This window comes from Nestor notabilis, unplaced genomic scaffold (genome assembly GCF_000696875.1).
Source record: "Nestor notabilis isolate BGI_N333 unplaced genomic scaffold, ASM69687v1 scaffold13664, whole genome shotgun sequence".
Lineage (NCBI taxonomy): Eukaryota > Metazoa > Chordata > Aves > Psittaciformes > Psittacidae > Nestor > Nestor notabilis.
Window position 1 is genome coordinate 38,585 of NW_009926960.1, and position 16,190 is coordinate 54,774.

Here is a 16,190-nt window from a genome sequence, read left to right on the forward strand (position 1 = left end):
CTGGGACAGACAGCACCAGAGCATCCAAAAGCAAACCTCACCCTCTCAGAATCACCCTGAAGAACAACTACAGAATTACTGTGGCAAGTTACAACACAGCTGATCAGAGAGGCATGACTTTTCCCAAATAAATGACCAGGTGCCTGGCTTTCAAGGGCCCTGAACTTCATGCAAAATGGACGTTTTGCTTGCTAACATCCTGCAGCAGGTCAAGGCGGAGGAACTTCAGGTGCTGTACCATAACAGTACACAGTACTGGCAGCAGGGAAGACAGTGCTGCTTATAGTGAGGCATTCACAGAATTTATGTGCAGAAAGTATTTATCAGAGGACAAATATAACCATTCCTTCTGTTGTTCTGCCAGTTTTTCTGCCAAGCATTTTACCAGGACAGGGTCCACTTTGGAGTCAAACTTGTTGGCAAACCAGTGTCCGTAATTCAGAAGCCATCTTAATTCTGCAGCCCCATAGATGCAGACACTGCGAAGGTGGGTACCAGTGCAGGGAGGATATAAATGTTCTTCGAGATAATTCCATTTCACCAGACGAGTTTTGCTTTGTAGGTCTGTTATGTCCTGCGCCGACCTTGGAACTTCCCCAGGGACCCCAGGAACACGTACAAGAGTGGCCCAGAAATGCTCATCTGGAGAGTACGTATCCCTTGACCACTCAAAAAAATCTTTTGCAAGAGAGCTTTCAAGGGTATATTGAATAAACTCTCGGCTTAAAACAAAATAGGCACTGCCTACAAATACCTCAATATTATGAGGTGGTGGATCCTTGGAAATGTTGGTTTTTACAGGCATCTGCACATATTCGTAAGGCACTTTCATAAGTTCATAGTGATAAGTAAATCGTTCTCTTTTGCTACTGCTCGGCTTTACAGTTTCCAGCATGTTTCCTCCACCGAGTTTCTTCAGTTCAACCACCAACTCAAAATTTGACCTCAAAGGGAAATCTTGGCCACACAAATTAATAACATACTTCCAGGAGACTGGAGACTCCATCAGATCAGACAAACAATTGAAATCAGCCTGCAGCCGTGAAATATGTGCATAGTCCACTGTCTCCAACTTTGATGCAATGAAAATATTGGGGAAACATTTAGCTAGATTCTTCACAGCAGATTTGAAACTTTTTGCTGCTTTTTGGTCATAATGGATGCAGTAAATATTTTGATGACTGTACAGTGAATGTATGAGTCTTTCTACCATTACTGCATCTTTGTGAACAACCAAAGAGTAGGCGATTGGAAAACTCTCCTCCTCTGGAGAAACAGGTTTTAGGTGGTATTTCCTAAGTGAACGATACACATGGCAAGCACTTGTCATTGCAACAACATCTTCATCAGTTAAATCGATTATCTCTTTCCTTCTTATCTCTAAACTCTTGCCAATTTCATGGGGATCTTGTTCATATATAGATGAGCAATTAATTTCATACTGGAACTCATTTCTAAGGTAGGAATACCTGTTTCTGACATAAGAAGAAGTGCTCAAGAAGGGCTCAACCAAATAAATGCCCTTAGAAGGAAAAAAGTGTCTTTCAACATGGAGGAGCTTCAGCAGTGCTATCAGCCACCCCGTAACACACAGGATCAGGATCTTCCTTCGTGAGGGACATTTGCAGGGACACTTGCATCTCTTCATCCTGCAAGTAAACACAGACATGATGGTATTTTAAATCAGCACCAGAGGTAGTTCCAGGTTCTAACAAAGCCATGTGCACACTGGTTTGCCTATAGGATAAACGCCACCTTAGCAGGACAGGGCACTGGAAATACACAGTTTCTTCTTAATCATCATGTTAATTGAGAGTCAGACTTTACCATAGTAATAGGCAAAGATTTCATTCCCCTGAGTCAGCTGACTGAAGGCATTAAACCAACTCGGATTACAGATGATTTACAGCTAAACAACAGTGTTGGAACAAGACTCCCACTGTTTATTTTCCAAATCTTTTTGTAATTTGTTATGAGTCACGAACTGAAGTACAGCAACCCCTGCACTGGCAGAAACATGAGTGTCCTCCAAGTGAGTAGGAAGGATTGTTGACTTTCCTGAGTAACTCCAGGGGATTCAATGGGAGCAGCAAGGGGATCTCCTGTGAGTCTGCAAAGAATGCATGCATAAGGGTAGATATTAGTATTTTAGACAGAAAGCTTTAGAATTCAGTCAGAGCATCCTCATTGTCTCCAGCACTGGAGCTGGCCCATGAAGATGTCCAAGGGGATATTAATTTCCTTCCCATCCTCTCCCAAAAGGGTCTGACAAGCCCGATGTCCTCCATCTGTCCAGATTTGTTCCGGAAAATACTGCTAACCTGCCCTGAACAGAGAGATGGATGAAGACTTTCATGCACTGGAATGAGTATATAATGTAACCTTTTGAGGGCAGGAAGGGCAGTAATGAGAAATAGCACAGCTATCCTGTTCTCTCCCGTGTGACACATCCGCAGATTCAACTGCAAAACCACACATAGCCCTTTTTTATGCAGCAGGGTATTTAATAACATTCCTGTGTAGCAACTTAACAGCTGAGATGTTACCACAATAAAAGCTAAACAGTGATCATCTTTGCATATAGCTTTACCAGCTGAGTGCAAGCAGCATCGTAGCTATCCTTGAATTAAAATTAGACCAGAGCCTACACTCACGTGTAGCATTAAACTTAGCTCTGCTTAGCTTAAACTAAGCTCTACTTCGCCTCTAAATTGAGCAGCTCCCAGTATTTTCTCTTGAGAAGAAGTTGTTCCAGAATGCTTCAGAGTGAATAAAATGGTGAGGTCACCAGAAGACGCTCAGATGCCTGCAGATCCCACGTATGCATGTAAAATCAAGCAGAGAGGTGTGCATGCAACACTTGCTGCAAGACTAACTCGGGCATCTTTAGCATCCCCACCAATGTCAGGTCTTACAAGCTGTAGCTACTGTTAAAATGCAGCCTGTTAAGGCAGAGCTGCTTCATTATTCTGTTCTCTTTGACTTTCCCTTTCTCTGTGCATCTTTCTCCTTGATATTTCTCCTCTGGGGGTAACAGAAAGCATAAGGAAATGCCACCTCCCCGTCTCACCTGGGGGCACCAGTTGTAGACCAGGGAAGGAAGCAGGGTAAACCAACACATACCTATGTTGTAGAAGCCAGAGCTCAAAAGGGCTCTACAGGTTTTACAAACAGCCTCCAGGTACAAAGAAAGAGAAAAAACAGACCTATCTCTCCACCAAGCCAGTAATACCCACCTTCTCCCTTAGCCAGCAGGTGCTTTCCTTCACTTCTTTTCCAAACTACTCCCAGCTCAACATCTAATTCAGGCGTCCCCTTTACCTACATCCTTCCTGTACCTATGTTCATGAAGAAAAGTCACTCTCAGAAGCCGTCTCTTACCAAAGCCAGGTTTCCAGCCATGTGATGGAAGCCCTGCAGAGGGCAACACAGCTAACCTGCCCCTGGTTTTCCTTTGGACGGAGAAGACCTGTGTGCTGAGGTCTCCCTGTGAAGCCTGCCCTGTGCCTCTGCCTGTTTGTCTCCCTGGATACCAAGGGCAACCCTTACCACTCCTGGCTGAACAGATGTCCCCTCTTCCAGGGAGCAAATCTTCCCTTCCCCTCTGTCTTCTTCCAAATGGCAAAAAGAAAGCCAGGACAAGGAAAAAGGAGAGCAGGGAGAAAGCACATCCTCCGCTGCTCCAAACCCCTCTATCTACGGTAGCCCTGGCCAGCTTCCCCCCAGTGCCAAACATTCTGTTTCGAAGCAAAACAACAAAAACACTATTGCGCCACACCTCCCGGCCTGAAACTAGTAATCCAGACTGCTGGAGACCAGCGTGGTCTGGACTTAGACCAGGATGTGCAAGAAATCACCTGGGCAGCACTGAGGACTCCCTCTTTGCAGCTGATGAGCAAAGGATCCACAGTGAGTTCCCTGAACATTCCTATGGTTTTCAGCACAGCCAACCACAAGACACTATTGTGACATATAAGGAGGTCAAGAAATCCAGAAAATCTGAACGTGGCTCAAATACCCTGTGGAGGAAGGAAATAAGGAGCATTGGTGAGAAATCTCAGCTCTTCCACCAAATCCCTTGTTTATGGAAGATCTCCCACTGATCCGGGCCAGCATCTGGTCAGACGAGAGCATTAGGAGCCAGCAAACACATCCACCACCACCACCACCCCACCACCATCTGTTTGCTGTGTTGTGTTTTGGTTTTGGTTTGGTTTTTTACAACACACACTATATCACCATCACCGCAGTGATCCAGACAGAATCAGGCCACGTGTGACCCAAAACACTCCTAAGCACAGCTTAATGAATGCCTGTCCAGCAGTGCAGTTCACCACTACCTACATCTCACTGTCCCTCCTGCTCTATCTGTATTACATTGAATTCATACTTTCTTGTTGTAACTGCCAACACACTCCACAGCCAGGCTTGGTACATCAGTATGAGGGCAAGAGCCTTGCTCTTTAGGAACAAGTCTTTTGCCTCTAAACAGTATAAAGTTAGTTCCTGAAAAAGACTGGGATTTCCTGAGCTACAATGTGAGACCAGGGAATGAAATCCCTTGGGACAGAAAAGCCACCACAAATTTAATCAGGTTTTGATTCAAGTGCCAAACTTCTATTTCTTACCACATGGAGCACTCAAAGCGCCACCTAGACACAGCAGCGTACTGTCTTCTGTGGAGGAGGGAATGAATGACATGTGGCACACAGGAACAGGCACCTAGAACCACCTGAAATGCCCATCTGGGTAGCTCTGACCAGACACTACCTCTGGTTATCTTGCTCATGAGTTGCTTTTTTCTCCAGTGCTACCATACTACACAAAGGACCAAGGTTCCATTTTTTGCACAAAGACTTCATACTAGGAAGGGAGCTTGGCACTGCCATTGTGCCTTGTTTTGTAAATTGTTTTCACTTTCTCTTTTACATGCAAGAAGACTCCTGAGGAAATGAATAGAAACTGATCTCGTCTTGCATCCAACACATATTGCGCAGCTGGTCTATATATACACATACACAGCATCTAACCAGGTTGGGGCACTTACTGGCTGGCATGCAAAATACTGAATGATTCAGAGAAGGTAAATGGGTGTTTTTATTTATCCTTTGCTTCTGTAAAGCAAAGGATGTTCAAATTAAAGAGACATGCAACAAATAGAAGGGAAACACATTCATGTTGTGTAACAAAACACATGTTACAACACAACACAATTATAGCTTGTAATAAGACACCTTAAAGACCTTGAGCTCAGCAGGATTCAAGAAGAAATTAGGCAATCAGCTGGTTATTGAGAGTTTCCAGAGTTACCTTTGCCGATACACAAATATGGACAGAAAGCCAAATTCCCTGGAACCACAACATCAGGAAATTGCCACCTGCCAAGACTTCTGACAGGAAATTTTTACCAATAAAAATGTTTCTTGTGACCATTGCTCTGTTCTCCGAATCCGCTTTTACCTAGTGCTGTACCAGAAGAGGGATCAGTAGTTAGATCCATGATGGCAACACTTGTATCCTGCCCAGAAAACAGCTGGGTTTTCCACTGATGCATTTCACTGCCTTTTTTATTTTATTTTATTTTTTATTTTTTATTTTCCTTCCTGTGAGAAGCTGTTTTGGGCAGTTTTACACCTTCAAACGCTTAAAACAATTTGCTTCCAGCAACTCAGCAAGCTGCACAATGACACAAAGAAAGGAACAAGGTGGTGGGAGAATTTCATACCCTTCTAAAAAGGCTGAGCTGCAGATCAAGTTGTCCTTCCCGCTGAACGCCTTGCTGGCCTTAGTCAGCAGGACAAACCCTCCCAGGAGGACTGGGCAGAGCCTGACCCATGTCACTCTGAAATTGAGATTCTCAGCCCCCACTTCCAAGGCAGTCTCCAGCCAGGCTCGGCTGCCTGTGTCTGCCCAAGGCAGTGATGCTGCGCTTGCAGGAGGACCAGAAAATACACAGCACTCTTGAAGTGGGAAGCGGAGCTCCACTCCTTGCTCTGTGCTTCAACCCAGTGCGCATGTCTCATGTGTTCGGAGGCTGCAGAAGAATTCTGCAGCTCTCCCAGGGCTCACACAACACTCATAAAACCCTATAAAATCCACAGAACCAGAGGATAAGCTTACTCCCCTGTGTACTGAAAGCATTGGAAGTTATGAACCGAGCTATGGCCAGCTAAAGGAAGCACTAGGAAAGAAGGCCAAGCTGAAGGCAAAAGCACGCTAGAAAATGCACATTAGGGTACACACTCTAATTAGCCATTGGTTTCTATTGACTTGCAGCAACTGGGGAAGAGAGAGAGAATATAGAAATAAGAACAGAGGAAGTAACACATATTTGACTATGGACATTTGCGTATGTATTATGAGTAACACAGCAAAAGTTTGGGGAAGTGAAGTATGGTCTGATCATAGGGAATACCTGTAAAGACTGTTGCCTCAATGGTCACTTCCAGCTGCTATCAGCCAGATGTGCAGAACTTTACCTTCCTGAGAAAAGTTGCTGCTTATGTTGGTAATCTGTAAAGATAAATCAACAGCCTCTGAAGCTGCAGAGTACCCAAAGTTATATAAACCCCTACAGTGGGCACATCACAAACATGAAAAGCAGTGTTTGCACCTGTACACTATCCATAGGCAACCTGCTTGCATAAACCACCTAAGCTCATACTGTCATGGAGTTAAAAGTAAAGTGTATCTATAATGGCCAGAGAAGCAAATTGAACCAGTAGATATTTCTCTTGGCTTTTACAATACAGATTACAATAACAACACAGAAATGTTGAATTCCTCTTAATAGACTGTAATTGCTTGAAATGTTAAATCTTGCAAGACGAAATCAAAGGAAGGGCTCATTAAGGCTCATTAATTAAAGCCTGGTTCTAGGGCTTCTTTTGGGAGGGGAAAAAAGTAGTATGAAAATAATTCTAATTCTAGCTCCACTGACTGAAAACATTTCTACACACCACCAGGCACTTGCCCTGTGGACTTCCCTAAGCATATCTTTGGAGCATTGCTAGTCCGGATCTGCTGTGAGCAGACTGCAGTATGTCACATGTGTATCCATCCAGGCACCCCTCTATTGGAAGGAAGCAACACCCGCAGCACCCCACTCCTCCTCCTCTCTCTTCCCACATGGACCCCAGTGCAGCCTGGGCTGTGGGACTCTGCTCGTGCGTATGGAGAGGGGGCCGGGGCAGGATTCACCATGAAAGCCTATGACTTTCTCCCATGCCTGCCCTTCCCCATACCATCCCTCCAGGAGTCACCCCAGCTCCTGCAAATAGGAATCAGGGTGAGTTTGCACAGCCAAGGAAGGCAGGAGCCCTAGGTCTTCACTGGGTACAGGGCTTCTGTCCAGATCCTCCTTGAGTTATACAGCCCTTTCATGAGCGCTGGCTCCCAGGGATATCCTCCTCTCCCCTCTCTGCGCCAAACTTTTGCAAAAAAAACCCCAGATTTTACCCTCTCAATGTTGGCCAAGAACAAACACCTGCATTTGCACTGATCTGATTAACAGGCCCATTATCAATTTGTCACATCAAAGTCTAAGTCACAGCTGGACTGTGAAGATTTCCATTGGAGAAACATGCATTTCCCTTAGTTTGTCAAACTAAATATCTGAGGCCTCTCCACAGCTGGTGGAAAGATATAAGGAACAGCAAAGGACCATCAGTTTGTCCCAGAGCACAGGGTACAAGACGGGCTGGATGAAGCATCCCCAAGAAAGTCACTGCCCCAACAAAGAGGAGCCAGGACAAAAGCCCAGCACTGTGAGCTCTGCCAGCTCCACTTGCAATGGTGCAGCCTTGGTGATGTGAAGCATTCTGGGGGTAGCAGCATTGCACATGACCCTGATCCTCTGCCAGCAACATGGAGCAACTCCTCCACCCCAGAGAGGTGTTCAGGAGCAACAGAGAAAAGCCAGGCTGGAAGCTGCTCTATTCGGCACAAGCCTGATCCCACCCAGAGAACCAAGCTCCTGCTCTGGCTGACCTCCAATGGCTTATATCCACCAGGGTTACAGCAGCTTCAGCTCTCTTTGAGGACATCCCTCTATAAAGGGTTAAGGAGGGATTTGAGCAACCCAGAGAAACAGACAGGTTCCCTTCAGCAGTGCAGAGAAATTGGCAGGCTTTGGGCTCATGCTGCCTCTCTGAAGGCATGTTTCCACTTTACTAAAACCCTAATGATTTACATATGGAGAGCCCTGGTTCCTGAGAAAGCCCAGGGCTTTACTGCTGCTCCCTACACATTTATTTCTGCTGTTTACATAAACCCCATTTATCTGGCGTAACAGCATCTCCCAGTCTGTGCAACTTAGTGATGCCAATGTCAGGAATCTGCAGCTACCCTCACCCTCAGCAGACCACATCACCAACTCTCACACTCCTCTTGCTCTCCGCAGCAAGTCTTACCTGCAGTCCAGGTAGCCAATGACCTCTTGCATCCCTGTATCAGCAGTACAAATCACATAATAGGAAACCTGGCTGCCTTGAGGCAAAAAAGATAGTGGGTCCCCCTGGCACTGAAGAATCAGCCCAAACCCCTCCAGAAGCTTCTGTTCTTATTTCTCAAATGACTAATCTATGGCTATTGGAAATGGCCTTCTTGGGAATAAAGCAGTTTCCAAACAGCTGTTCCTTTAAAGTAATAGCTGCATTATTCAAGGTAATTTTTCTGTAACTCAGAAGTCGAAGACCTATGAGTATTTACATTTTAACATCAACTTTTTTCCCTTCTCCCCACTGAGCAAAAACTCCCATAGGGCAAACTCAACCATGAAAAATAGTGAAGGTTCAGACAAGCTACTTTTAATAGAGACCATTTGTAACTAAAAAGTACCCAATTAAGAGTTTGCTGTAACTGGTCCAAAAAGGGTAAATGTGTCATGGGCCTCATCAAAATCTATGGTCTTCTTCCAACTTTTCCTATGCACTGTGGAGGTGTTTCCCAAAAAACAGTTTGTCTGTTTTCAGATCACACTGATTTATTAACAGCTTGTCAACCACTTTGAGACTACAAAGAATTTTGCAAGTCCCAGCACTTCATTCCCTTTCCTCATTGCGTCTTTTCTGATGTAGCTTGTGCTCCACTAAACACAAGCACTTCAGTGATTAAAGGCAGAAGCTGCCAGGCAGATCTACAGAGCCCACAGGCTCCCCGGATGCTGCCTGCAGGGTGGAGCTGTCATGAGCCAGCTTGGTCCATCACAGGAAGACGAGAGCCTGGTGGGGCCAAGATGCATTAGAAGCCTTCCCACAGGTGTAAGTATGAAATTCCCGCTTTGAAGGCTGGGTTTTATCCAGGGAGGATGGAGGGATCTCTAATCAGAGCAGGCTGATCTGACCCACAAAGAGGGAAAGACCCTTCAGGCAGCACTGAAAACAACAGATTCAGCAGCAGGACATGCAGGCAGGGCTATCTGAGTAAGCTTGTACCCTGGCTGCCTGCAACAGCAAACGTCACAGCTTCCCTGAGGAACACAAAATATATACCAGGCAATGTCCATTGGGCCCTCTTGTCTGCCCTCTGCCAGCCTTCCCTGAAGGACCTATTCAGTAGATAGCAAAAGTTCAAGCTCAACCACCAACTACATTGAGCTACAGAAATACAAAAGCCATGATCTCCCTTATGTGTAGCCCTATAAAATTTATACTACTTTTCTACTTCAGCATTACCCATCAAAGAGGTCAGATGACTGTGGTGTCATACACAGATGGCCAGGTGGTAGGAACCATCTCATTATCTGTGGTCACACCTGGTTGTCACACCACACAACAAGCTTGAGAGTGGTTAAACCAGAGTGGGAAGTGATAAGACACAGTGGCTGCTACCTGAATAAGGATTCTTGGAAAATTCAGGCTGTAAGTAGGCAGTGCTCTCTCCCAGTGGATTGGAAACACATAGTACTCACTATGAATGCTGTTGTGGGGCAACATGCTTTTGTGCTTGCCACAGAGCAAGAGTACAATGAAAAGGTCAAGCCTGAATGCAAGTCTGTGGAAGGAGAAAAACCAGAGCAGATGCAGAGGAGCAGGAGTGTTCCTACCCTACCATGTTGTTCTCTCTCCCATGCAGAAACCCTTTTGCTGATACATAGCACAAAACAGGCTCCTTGCTTATCACTTAGGTTAAAAAAATAAAAAGAGAATGGATGCTGAGAAGAATAGGAGCAGCAGAACTGAGGCTGGGAAATAATGAAAGAGGACAATGGAGAGAGGAATCAATGCATGTAACTGCTCTCATGTAGGTAGCATTAACAACAACCAAAAAAATCAAACAGAGCAGCAAAACAGGTGCTTTCTCTCACTTGTTACTCCCCCATCCCTCAGAGGCATCTGAGGCAAAACCAGTGTCTACGCCTTTCTTTGGAAACCAGGTCATGGTGTATTTGCAACCAACACTATTACCATATGACAGCAGGAACTATGGGAACAATTCCCTTTCCTCCAGGTGAAAACTCCTAGGGAAAAGTTCTTCCTGATAAAGTATCTCTGTTTGCCTAATACACACCTGCTCACACAGCAACACAAACTTGGTCGAGTTGTTTGCATGACCAACTCTGCAAACACAGTTAATTCCTTCTGGTTTTCTCTAGTCTATACAAATCAAGTCAGTTGGTGGATCTCCAGGGAAGGTAGAGGGGACAGTGTTCCTGGGAAGCTGGGGAAGAAGGAAAGTAATGAAGTGATTGGGGTTTTTTTTTTTACTTAATTGTCTGTCTGAATTAAACTTTTAACTCTACTTGATTGTTCAATGCTGCTAGCTGGGAAAGTCAATTTATTCATGTGCTAGTGTTTACTGCTGGTAGCTGGTTAGTTCCATTGCAAAATTATCTGCTGATAGGGATCATGCAGCTTCTTCAGGAGTAATTTTTACTGGCATTAAAGCTAGATCAGTTGATCCTATCGAGTTCATCTGGTTTTCCACCCACTTTCCTTACACTGGAACCTCAGCCCATGCCCCTGTAACAGAGCAGCGCCCACTACCAGGCTCATTCCACACATCTCACTCCCTTGTTTTGGCCTGCCTAATGTAATACTTACATTTCCTCTACATGATGGGCAACTAAAGAGCTAAGTAACTACAATTACTTACATGCTGCCTTATGGGCCTCTCATTAAGACATTAGGAAAAATACATCATTACTTTTAGACCCAAGCCTAATTAAATTATAAGCCTGCCAGTTTTAAGACTCTGAAGACTTAAAACAACACAGTGCCCTAAGGAAAATCAACAAAAATCTACAGTTTACCACAGCCTGTTTTGTGCTTCTGCAAGAGGAAAGGCAACTCTCATCACATTCATGGCAAACACAAGCTCTGCAAAGATTTGGCAATTATGGTTATCACATATGACTTTGTCCCAGTGCTAAACATGACTCTTCATTGCATGGGATACAAAGATCTGTGTTTCCTAACAGAACCTGCTGTGCTGACAGCAAGTCGTTTTGCTTGTCTGTCTGCCACTCAGTCCCAACTCTATCTTCTTTAGAGAAGGCTGGAGGCTTTTTTCTAGTTCTCTTCAGTACATCGGTGATCCCCAAAACTGCAGTAAAATATCTAACATTAATTCCTGCATATCCATGTCCCAGAGAGAGATACATCGAGGTAAAGGAAGTCTGTCTCTCTGGCCCCTGGACATGAAAAGAGGCAGGTGACTTCTGCAGGGTCATGCAAGAAGACAGCACCACAAGAGAGAAATGACCTGGTTCCTCTGCATCCCCAACTAATCCGAGCTGCTTTACAATAGCTTTTGATGGAAGCTGTTCTGGTGGAGGCCTGAAAAGAAAAATCTCTCAGCAAATCCCTCGGTACATCCCAAACTATCCTGTCCTGCCAGTCAGAGGGTCCACAGCCCTGTTAAAGCGAGGAAGTGTTTGGAAAGCCCAGGGATAGTCGGCCATGGAAATTCTCAAGCCTGATTGTTTATATGTTGAGTCTTAAAATCCTCTGACTTTATGAGATGGGAGTATCAATCTTTGCCAAGGATGTAATGTACCATAAAGGAAGAAGTCAAAATAAAAATAACGTAAATAAAAATATATAGTTAATTATTAAAAAAAAGAATTAAAAAACCCAAACACAACTAAGCAAAACCAACCAGAAAATAGAGTTTACACACTTCTAATTTGGGGCAATCTAGAGTTTAACAGCTTCATTCCAACTCATATGAGAGTTTAAAATAATACTACTATTACAGTGGAGAGGAGGTTAACCTTTACCCCCAAACTACTGCAAAACATAAATATCAGCCCTAAAGGGCCAGGAGTTGTGTACATTGGCAAGGAGCAGCACTGTAAAAGAGGACGGAAGTTTCCTGTTTGACAGGGAGGCAGGAGAAACTGCACTCACCACGCTGCAGAAAAGCTCCCATTAACAGCTCAAAATATTCCTCCATTTCCTTCACGTCTCCACCGCGCTGCCTGCAGACTCCCGCCTGCAAGCCCCCACTGTAAATCACCCCCTTCAAGTCAAAGTCTTCACTGCCACTGCCACAGCTTGTGAGGTGATGATCAGCAAGATCATTTCAAGGAGAGCTGCAAACATACCTCCTGGGTTTTGCTGTGGTCTCTTCCCCTTGCAGAGCTCTTCAGGATGCTTTGTCCAAGAAGATCAATACAGGCACAACCAGCTGGGTGGCTGAACAAAGTCCTAGTGTCTGCTCCATCCTGCTTGTGCATGCAGCCTTCACCTTTATGGGTGCTTGAAGCGCATATGAAGTCAGCTGTACAGAAGTGGCAGGGACAACATTACTGCTTGCACAGATTATAGAAGAAGAGTGTAAAATGTTAGCTGAAAAACAGTGAGTACAGAGGATTTGTGTGATAAGCTGTGGAAACCATTATCTGTATAATAAGCCTATATTTTTGTCTACTTGCATAGCATTTCAAAGCACCAAGATCAGTAGAAAAAATACCATAAAAAGAATAGATCACATCAAAGCAACCTAATTTCCTTCTATGGCAGTGTAAAGAGGACTTGGGGAGAGACAGGAAAGTGTCCAGATATGATGAGCCTCTCTCAAAATCCTCACCAAGTTCAAGACTCGCACAGCACTTCAGGTACTGAGACTTCAGGTCTGGGAGTCCTTGTTCCCCCCACAGGTAAAGTAGCTCTGCCACAGAGCCAAAGCCTGAAATTTGGACTGCTGATGTGACTCCCATGGTCCTGGTGATGCTTTCTGAAACTCTGTTGAGCTATGATGGCCTGCATTGCAAGTTCACCTATACATAACTATCTCATGGTATACAATGTCTCTTATACGGCAAGAAATATATTTTTGTGCTATTATACCTAAGCCTTCTGTGTGTGATGGTTACAAAGAAATTTGGGGAACTAAACAATGTACTATTTGTGCATACAACAAACAAATTCCACAGTATTTTCCCTCGAGGAAAGCACAGAGCAGTACTCTTAAGGCATATGTAGCGTTCTCCTCCTCTCCATCTGCATTTTGACCAAAGTACTGTGCACACCAGCCTCCTCTTAATCATCAGCCTTCCAGCTCACATGGATTTATAAACCACGCATCTCTGTACTATGGAGCTTATTATCTGTGGTCTCTTCTCCAGTGTGGCAGGAGCAAGCTGAGTCTCATAGGCTCCAAAGAGAGGTCTGAGTGCTGCAGATCCATGGGATCCTGCAGTCCTGACTTAGCTCAATGAGCCCAGCACAGCATTTTCATACAGTGGGAACAGTTTCTGAATTCCCTTCTTAATATTTGTCACTCCCTGTACACACATGATGCAATGTGACAGGACAGTAGCTGGGTCCACTTCACTCCTTTTCAGGGTGATAGGAGGGGTACAGTGGTGTAAAATGTTAATCGATAAAATTAGGTTGCAGAAATGAGCTTTTTGTGACTCATGTGCTGGATCTCTCAGTTCCTTTATGTATTTCGTGGGAGCCCTCAAAAGCTGGAGTCACCGTATGACTCCGAATGCCTTCCTGTAGCTGTAACAGCTACACAAATGCCATAAGCTCCTGCCAGAGTCCTCTTAAGCATCATCTGTTAGTGAGACCAAACTCACTTCATTAGCAGGCATCACGATAGCCCATGCTGCCTACCCAGTTCCTACATGAGGTCACTTTGTCACATAGGTACACAGTAACCACCAGCCGAGCAGGTACATCAGCACCCCTCTGGTGCTCCACTCCTTGCTCTGACCAACAGCTAATGTGCTAACAAAATCCCTGCATCACCCTCTCCTTTCCGCTGGACTCTGAAAATGCTCTGTCCTGCCCTGCTGGTGGACATAAGGCCTCTTGAAATCATACTGTACATTGTGGATACCTGCTGAGGCCCCCACCTGTATCTGGCCAGGCTAAAGAGCTGCCAGGCTGCCAAGATCCACATGAGCAACAATCTCTGGATTTACCTGTTTGTCCTCAACCAATGTTTCAACATTTTCTGTGCTTCCCTGAATCCTGTGCATCAGCACTCACTGTTTTCTTTGTACTTAATGGTGGCACAAAGCTTTGACTCTCTGTGCATTTTTAATTTTAACTTTGGTTAATTCTTCCCAGCTTACCTGAACTACTTCTAAAGAATTTCTGCTCTCAGCAGATCTCAGCAGATCTCAGCCTGTTGGTTAAGCCAGAAACTAGCACGCTCAGTATAGGCTGTCATCCACAAAATGTATACAGCCCTGTACACAAGTGGTTTTCAGTGCCTAGTCCCCTTTCCTGCACTCCCAGTGTAATCCGAGAACAAGGGTTGTGTCAATACAAGCAATTCAAACTTGAATGTATCCCCTATCACACCACTGCTGCTTTTCAAAAAGTTGTAGACCTTAAGAATTGCTCATTTATATGAATGATGTCAAAAATCATTAGCCAGGGCTCTCAGTGATCTTCAAATGCTTTTACAGCTGGGTAGGAACAGGAACTGGATCAAAACCCACCAGTATCAGATCTGTAAGACCAAAACCCCCCGGTGCAAAAATGTAGTGCAATTTCACTTCCCTTTTTACAACCATCTCCAAAAAGCTATATGCATGGAAGAACAGGCACATCAAATCCATAGGGCCCATCCGGCCCAGGATGTTGTCTCTGAGTACCTGAAAGCAGGTACTTGGAAAGAGGAGAAAGAGCATAACAAGTACCCTCCAACATCTTCTCCACATGTTGTTTCTGTTTCTTTCCAGCTCCACAGTGGCCGAAGCGGGGGATTACAACTTTCTATTTCTCTTGAAATTTCAATTTCTTCCACCCAGTTGCTTTTGAATCCACATAAGTTTTATGGCATCGAGTAGGGTCAGGACAAAACCTCTACAGCTGACCCGAGTATGGCGTACGAAACCCCACTTTCTCTTGTTTCATTTTTTTACCTTCCAGTGTCACTTGACTATTGTAGTTCTCATCTGAAAGAGAGCAAGCAGCTCTTCCCTGTTCACCACGTCCACTCCAATTGCAAGTCTATCTACCATATCTACACTTCAGTTGTTTTTCTCCCAGGCTATCAAATGCAAAAATCTTATAATTAGGAAATTTATTTATTTTAAAAGGTTACTGTTACGGAAATTTACCTAACTCAAAATGAAACCAGCTGGTTTGTGAACTAGATCTTTGAAATAAGTCAGAGGGTGTTAGTGGAGCAGATTGTCAGGTAGGACACAGTGAAGGAGTTAACCTCAAGGGAAGCTTCCCTTAAGGTCTCCTTCCAGAAGCCTCACTCTGACACTATGAGCCTGTTCATGCCGTGGTGAGAGAATAGATGCCACTGTCTCTCCTCGAGGGAAAAAAATAATAATAAATTTCTGACAGATCCTTGCTGTTCTGTGACTTTTTGTTTCCTTGCAAGGAAACATTCTTTCTTTCCATACTGAAGAAATCAGTAAGTGTACTTGGCAAATTAAACACAACTCCGGGCTAACGGGTACGGTTTTAGCAATTTACTCAGAGACAAACACAGACCAAATCACGAGAAACTTCAGCTAACGCCACAACAAAGCTGGTTCCTGCTACCAAACCACACGTAAGTTGGTATAACTGTTGCTCCTCAGGAAAAGCTCTTGCGGCTGCAGCAGCGGGGCACGTTGTGCGCCCTCCCTTCCAAAGCCCGCAGCCTCGTACCCGTCTGACGGCCGCCTCTTTCTGCTCCCGACACCTAAAATCCCCCTGTCATTAACTTTTAAAACGCACGGCGCGTTCTTACCGGAGCTCCGGCTGGCACCCACCTTCCTTCTCCTC

At 44.7% G+C, this 16,190-nt stretch overlaps 1 protein-coding gene across 1 annotated transcript; it reads right to left on the bottom strand.

The window, feature by feature from the left end:
• Window positions 1-280: 280 nt before the first annotated feature.
• Window positions 281-1,648, bottom strand: GCNT4 (glucosaminyl (N-acetyl) transferase 4, core 2). Its single transcript, XM_010013837.1, has one exon. It carries the CDS (start codon window positions 1,646-1,648, stop codon window positions 281-283), a length of 1,368 nt encoding a protein of 455 aa, XP_010012139.1.
• Window positions 1,649-16,190: the final 14,542 nt, after the last annotated feature.